The 7706-nt window shown below is 35.3% G+C and overlaps 1 protein-coding gene across 1 annotated transcript; it reads left to right on the top strand.

Moving 5' to 3' along the window:
• Positions 1-326: 326 nt before the first annotated feature.
• On the top strand, positions 327-2415 carry LOC125851658 (LRR receptor-like serine/threonine-protein kinase GSO1). Its single transcript, XM_049531427.1, has 3 exons — positions 327-407; positions 482-1592; positions 1664-2415. The coding sequence occupies exons 1-3, from the start codon at positions 327-329 to the stop codon at positions 2413-2415; spliced, it is 1944 nt and encodes a 647-aa protein (XP_049387384.1).
• Positions 2416-7706: the final 5291 nt, after the last annotated feature.

The following is a 7706-nucleotide window of genomic DNA, read 5'->3' as shown; positions in this document are numbered from 1 at the left end:
CTAACTTTATACTATATCTTTTCATTGAAAATTGTCGTTGTTTGTGTTCTTACTTAATAAAGGTCTGTGTACCTCCTATTTCCTTGAAACTAGTATATATATGGATTGATTTGTAAGAAGAACACATCCATCCTGTTATTTGCTGAAAACAAACAAACAAAAAATGGTGAATCTCTTTTTCATTTATTCATTTCTGTGTTTTTTGTTGCTAATAAGTGAATGCTTTTCTTCTTCCTTTGATCATCATCTTTGCTCTCCCACTGAAGCTTCCTCTTTGCTTCAGTTCAAACAATCCTTTCAAATTATGTCCAAAGAGTCCTGTAGTTATGGGTGTGATGAAGATTGTTTCCCAAAAACAAAGTCTTGGAATGAGAGTAGGGATTGCTGCAGTTGGGATGGAGTCACTTGTGACTTATTAAACGGTCATGTTATCGCTCTAACTCAGTTGTAGTCTGCTTAATGGTACTATTCATCCCAACAGCAGCCTCTCCAACTTCATCATCTCCACACACTAAACCTTGCTTACAATGACTTCAATTATTCTTCAATCCCACATAACATTGGCCGATTGACGAATTTGAGGCATCTCAACCTTTCTGCTGCTTCCTTTGATGGGAAAATCCCAACGGAAATCTCATACCTTTCCAATTTGGTTTCACTTGATCTTTCTTTTAATTATGGATTACAACTTGATGAGAGAACATTTGAAACAATGCTTCAAAACTTTACAAATCTGGAGATACTTTCTCTCTTTGAAGTCAACATCTCATCTCCAATACCTGTAAGTATTCATCCCAATAGCAGCCTCTTCCAGCTTCATCATCTCCACACACTAAAAATCTCTCACTTTTATCATTCTTCAATCCCAAATGGCATTGGCCGATTGAGGAATTTGAGGCATCTAAAACTCTCTCACTTTGATGGGAAAATCCCAACAGAAATCTCATACCTTTCCAATTTGGTTTCACTTCATCTTTCTTCTTCTTATGGTAATGAATTACAACTTGATGAGAGAACATTTGAAGCAATGTTTCAGAACTTCACAAATCTGGAGCTACTTTCTCTCTCTGAAGTCAACATCTCATCACCAATACCTGTGAATATCTCTTCTTCCTCCTCAAGGTACCTGGATCTTGGATATACTAATCTGCGAGGTGTTCTCACAGAGAGCTTTTTCCTTCCGCCAAACAGCTTGGAAACGCTCAAATTGAGTGGTAATGATCTTCTCAAAGGAGTTTTTCCAAAGATCCACCGGAGCAACACTCTGTTAATGGAGTTGGATATTTCATTCACTGGCATCTCTGGTGAGCTGCCTGATTCAATTGGCACCTTCAGTTCCTTGAATATCTTGAACCTCCATAGATGTCAATTCTCTGGTTCCATTCCTGATTCCATAGGCAACCTAACACAAATTAGGGAGTTGATATTATCTCATAATCATTTCACTGGCCATATTCCTTCCACAATCTCTAAATTGAAGCATCTCACAAGTTTAGATCTTTCTGACAACTCCTTTTCAGGTGAAATTCTTGACGTTTTCTCTAACCTCAAAGAGCTACGTACTTTATATCTTTCTGACAACTCCTTTTCAGGTGAAATTCCTGATGTTTTCTCTAACCTCCAAGAGCTATATTATTTAGATCTTTCTGACAACTCTTTTCAGGTGAAATTCCTGATGTTTTCTCTAACCTCAAAGAGCTACGTTATTTAGATCTTTCTGACAACTCCTTTTCAGGTGAAATTCCTGATGGTTTCTCTAACCTCCAAGAGCTACGTTATTTAGATCTTTCTTATAACAACTTCAACGGTTCATTTCCCGCTTCAATTTTAAGTTTGACACATCTTGAATACTTAAGATTGTCGAGTAATTCCATTTCTGGCCCACTGCCTAGCAACCAAAGCATTCAAAAGCTAACTTCTGTGGATTTGTCATACAACTCACTGAATGGTACCATACCATCTTGGGTGTTTAGCCTGCCTTTGCTATCTTCAGTGTCGCTCCAACATAACCGATTCAGAGGTCTAGCCAATGAAGTGATCAAAACAAACCCAACAATAAAACAACTGCATTTAAGCAATAATCAACTCAGTGGTTCTTTTCCTCAATCACTTGTGAATCTCACAAACCTTGAAACCCTTGGAATTTCATCAAATAACATAACCATTGATGAGGGAATGAGTATCACCTTTCTTAGCCTATCATCTTTATTCTTATCATCTTGTCAACTGAAGGATTTTCCACACTTCTTGAGAAATGTAAAGACACTTGTGTACTTGGATATTTCTAACAATAAGATTCGTGGTCAAATTCCTGACTGGTTTAGCGGCATGAGGTGGGACTCGTTGCAGTTCCTAAACCTTTCTCATAATTCATTGACAGGTCAGTGGTCACCTACCACAATTTCGTTACCATAACCTACAGTATCTTGATCTGAAATTTAACTCCCTTCAGGGTCCACTACCTTTATCCATTTGTAACATGAGTTTTCTTATCTTATTAGATTTATCACACAACTACTTCAGTGACTCAGTTCCACATTGCTTGGGAAGCATGGCTAGTCTAACGGTGCTAGACTTAAGAAGAAACAATTTCACAGGGAGTCTTCCCCCATTATGTGCACAGAGCACTTCGTTGAGTACCATTGTCATAAATGGTAATCAATTTGAAGGACCTGTACCTGTGTCATTGCTCAAGTGTGGTGATCTAGAAGTACTTGATGTGGGGAACAATGCTATAAATGACAGGTTTCCATCTTGGCTCGGAACTCTTGAATACTTGCAGGTCCTTATATTAAAGTCGAACAAGTTCCATGGACCTATAAGTATGTGTCAGACTAAGTTTTGCTTTCCCAAGTTGCGAATTTTTGATCTTTCTCGTAATGATTTCAGTGGCTCACTTCCTGCAAAAGTTTTTGGAAACTTCAAGGCAATGATCAAATTACATGGTGAAGACACAGGAAATATCAAGTACATGGAATCTGAGTTGTATTCGCCATTTGTCACATCGTATGAGGATTCAGTGAGTTTGGTAATCAAAGGGCAGGATATTGAGCTACAAAGAATCAGCACAATTACGACAACCATAGATCTCTCAAGCAACCATTTTGAAGGTGTGATTCCGAAAACACTAAGGATCTCAGCTCACTTTGGCTACTCAATTTATCCCGTAACAATCTCAGAGGTGATATTCCAATGAAACTAGGACAATTGAGTATGCTTGAAGCTTTAGATCTTTCTTGGAATCGGCTCACTGGAAAGATTCCGCAGGAATTGACAAGAATGAACTTTCTGGCCTTCTTAAACCTCTCTCAAAATCATCTCGTCGGACCAATTCCTCAAGGTCGACAATTCAACACATTTGAAAATGACCCCTATGGTGGCAACCTTGATTTATGTGGTCTTCCTTTAACAAAGAAATGTGGAACGAGTGATTCATCGCATGTTCCTCAACAATTGGAGTCCGAAGAAGAAGGCGAGTCATATTTTTTTAGTGGATTTATATGGGAATCAGTAGTCATAGGCTACAGTTTTGGACTAGTTGTTGGAACTGTCATGTGGAGTCTCATGTTTAAATATCGTAAGCCAAAATGGTTTGTGGAATTTTTCGATGGACTCGTGCTTGACAAAAGAAGAAGGCCAAAGAAGAGAGCTCAGAGACGACGGACTTAATGGAAGATTGAGAGGGCCAACTTGTCTTTGTTTGATTTTGTGGACTAATAAGTGAACTTTTCTGGTTCTGTTTTTATCTTTTTAATTTTCTGTTTGTTGTTTGTATATGTTTCGTAGCAACATAATTATTATGTGTGGTATTTTAGTATCAATGGTTATTCAAGTTAAGTCTATTTCTATTTCAAGTTGACAGAAGTGATCTACACAGCCACTCATTAGCTATGTTACTCAGACTCTTCAAAAATGTCAATGGGTATGTGTTGGATTCTTCAAAAGTAATGCAATTTTTAAGGAACCAACACGGGTGTCATTATATTTTAGGAGATTCGAAGCAACATAACTCATTTTTCTTAACATTTTCTGTTTCTGCATTTATTTCTTTTAAAGATCATTGCTTTGATCTTAATGGCTTTCAACCCATATTAGGAACACTTGAAATGGCCGAACTCATACACACAGAGGATAGCAACTATTGATCTGTTGACTGAAGTGATCCACTTATTAGTACAACAAAACAGGAAAAGGCTACATCCACCTTTGGGGCTCATGTTGTTCTGTTTCTTCAAATGCAAAACACTCTCTATCAGGATTTTCTTTATTTTAAGGTTCGAATCCGAAATCCTTGGTTCAATTTTACCTGGAACCATTCATTTAGCATAACTATATGTCCTATCGCATTATAGTTATTATACAAAGTGGAAAAGTTCAAGGGATAATAAGACCATCTCAAAATTCGGGTGTGTAACTGAAAATCTAACTCAACTTTAGGGGTATACTTAGGGCTGTTCAAAACCGAACCATAACCGATAAGCCAATCGCAAAATTGGCTTATTGGTATTGGATTATCGGATTAACGGTTGGTCAACGGATTAAAATTTTATAGTTAACGGTGCAGGGCATATTACTCAATTTCCTTCTAGGGTAAACCGTTAACCTTTTAAAAATTATCGTAGTTAGGATATTTATTAAGTAAATATTAATGCGCTTGCACCCTCAAAATTTAGTTCACATGTGTCTCACTGTGATTTACAATTACTGAATTACCAGCTTAAGTAGAGATAGAAAAATTGTTTTGTTTGATGGGAGATCAATCTAATTGTGAGTGAAAGTGAAAGAAGGGAGCACGAAATGTTGGAGCCAATGCACCAACCGATAACCATCCATTAATTCCTAACCCGATACCGAGCCAATCGGTAGCTTATCGGTTGGCTAGCGTATTAATTTCTTTCTCGTGTTTGTAATTTTATCTTGTTTTATTTTTTCTTTCACTTAGACTCCATATTTATTTATATATTAAGAAATTAATTAAATATATAATTATGAATTTGGTAATTAGAATGAGTTATGAGAGTTTAGCGATAAATTCAGAATTTATAGAAATCAAATTTTGGCTCCACTTCTGTAAGGTGAGGTAAAGATAGGACTTGGAGTTTATGAAATCCAGAAAAAACCGCACCTTAATAAGCTTTTGATAGATTATTTGAAATTTTAAATATTAATATATGATTTGAGCTGAAGTTACTAAACACTATTTGAACCCGAGCTATACCTATTTCTTAGGGTAAGAAAAAAGATAATGAGATCCCTCCACAACTTCACCCTTGATCATAGATTTCGGATTTGAGTCATTCTCATCTAGTAATCGGATAAGGATAATCAACTAGGCAATTAAGCAACACTTTCTAGCATGGTGGGTACAACTGCCAACAACTAGAAACTTTTTTTATTTTTCTTAAATTCAATGTAATAACTTGTAAACTTAAGTTTCATAGATAAGCTATGGTAAAAAAATAAAAATAAAATCTCTTTTATTGAGTAAGGTATAATCTAGAGAAATTTTCATTGGCCTAAAAAATGGGCTGGCTCCTTTTAAACATGGGTTGGGCTTCTCTTCTCTTTACTGGGCCTTATGCTGTGCGGGCCTGTATTAGTTGGAGCTCCGAAGCAGGTATAGAACACCGGGTCAAGGATTTGAAAAAAATTATCTTTCCAAATGACATACAAGTCAGGTGCTCTAATATATTTTACTCGCTTTCCTTAATTTCCTTCCTTTATATATATTGACAGTATAAATTTTATCACTTGATAATAGTTGACACGTTATTTGCCTTGATTTTAAATTATTAATTTCATGAAGTTTCACCTATAGTTACTTTTAGACGACTTGATAGTGAAAAAAAAAATTCTTTTAAACTTTGTTTCAAATTGTCTATCATACAATTATCCGAGGAACAATGTAGGGACGGATCTAGTGAAGCAGCTACGAGTTCATCCGAACCAAGTAGCTTTGCGTAAGACTCTTTATATATGTTAAAAAATGAATTACATATTTTTCAACCTTCCAAAATAAATGGTACTTGTATTGTTACCATGTTGTACCTAAGTGTAATGGTTACGCAAAATTTGTAAATTTTGTAATGGAGGGTCTATCGGAAACAACCTCTCTTCTCTACCTCCACAAGTTATGATAAGGTCTGCGTACACACTATCCTCCTCCTCAGACCGCATTTATGGGATTACATCGAGTATGTTGTTGTTTGTATCATTTAGTTGTTGTGAACAACTATAAGATAGTACCATTTTTTGTTGTGTGTTACACATGATTCAGTCCTTAAGACAGCAAAGCTGGTCTTCTGTAGGAGATATTTGTCTCAAGTTCACATTTGTTTTGTGTTACACATGGTTCTGTATATATAGGAGATATTTGTCTCAAATAACATCACTATCGATGCTGGAATACAAATCACTTTTCCTAGCCTAGAAGTTTTGCAGTTATCATCTTGTAATCTAAATGATTTTTCACACTTGTTGAGAAATGTAAAGACATTTGTGTACTTGGATATTTCTAATAATGTTGCTCCCAATTGCACACACAAGTGTATGTGGTCGCGCAAGTAATATAGTGACTCTTAACAAAATCGGATTATATATCGAACCTAAAAGACTTGTCAATTAACTATTTTACTAAATTATACTAGTCTAATTATTTATTTAAGAGTGCCAAAAAAATTGACTTTTATTTAAATACTAAGAATGCAACAATTAAATAATAAAATTACTTACAATGGTTGGAAAATTTCAGGGCCGCAACATGCATAGGGTTCATGTATCACATCTCATGTATGAATTAACTACAATTATCAAATTACTGATTTATAGAGTTGATTTTATGATCGATCATGGTCTCCTGACCTCTAATCGTCTACTCCAATTAACTGTCTAACTACATCGTTGAGCACGGATAGACAATCATAATTGGCGAGCATTTATATTTCATCATGTTTCGTAACCAAGCTAGGTGTTCGTCCGGACGTCACTCCTAAACACAAATCAACTCAATTTAATAGAAGATCAAGCTTTTTGTATCCATTGGTTTATCTACCTTAGCGTCTCTCAATTTTAAGAGTAGACAAGAGATTTATCTCTATGATGGCCAGTCAAGAAATACTAAAACAAGAATACAAAAATAATTTAAGCGATAACCAATCATTAATTCAAAACAATTGATGTTCAACACTTACACATAGCTACAACCCCAAAACAAGGGCCTTTAACTACTAATGTCTAAGAAAAGAAAAAGAATAGAAGCCTAAAAAGTATAGACAACTTTATGCTTATACCTATGATTCATCTCCCCGAATAATTATTTTTATGGATTATTTATAGAGGTAGAAAATTCTAAATAAAATAACTGAGTCCAAAACAAATCGGAAAACCAAAACCAAACGGAATTTGACTTCCACATCAACAATGGTCGTCCAACTGCCTCAATTCTCTTTGCTGCCTTCAGAATCAGCCACGTGGCAACTAATGTAGGTAAACTTCATTAATTTCCTTTCTTTGTAAGTTTGAATCAATATATTATAAGTAATTTATTCCATCAAGTTGTCTACTTGATTTTCTTCTATAATTTTTCATCTTTAATTCGTTTTAGATCCAAACTTCATCTTCACACCAAATTAATCCTATAAATAAAATATACTATTTAGCACAATTCATAAAATTCATGCTAAAAAAGGACAGATATATATAATAAA

Source organism: Solanum stenotomum, unplaced genomic scaffold (assembly GCF_019186545.1).
Source record: "Solanum stenotomum isolate F172 unplaced genomic scaffold, ASM1918654v1 scaffold28368, whole genome shotgun sequence".
Taxonomy (NCBI): domain Eukaryota; kingdom Viridiplantae; phylum Streptophyta; class Magnoliopsida; order Solanales; family Solanaceae; genus Solanum; species Solanum stenotomum.
Note: the sequence above shows the minus strand (reverse complement) of the source record. Positions and strands in the feature narration are given on the sequence as shown.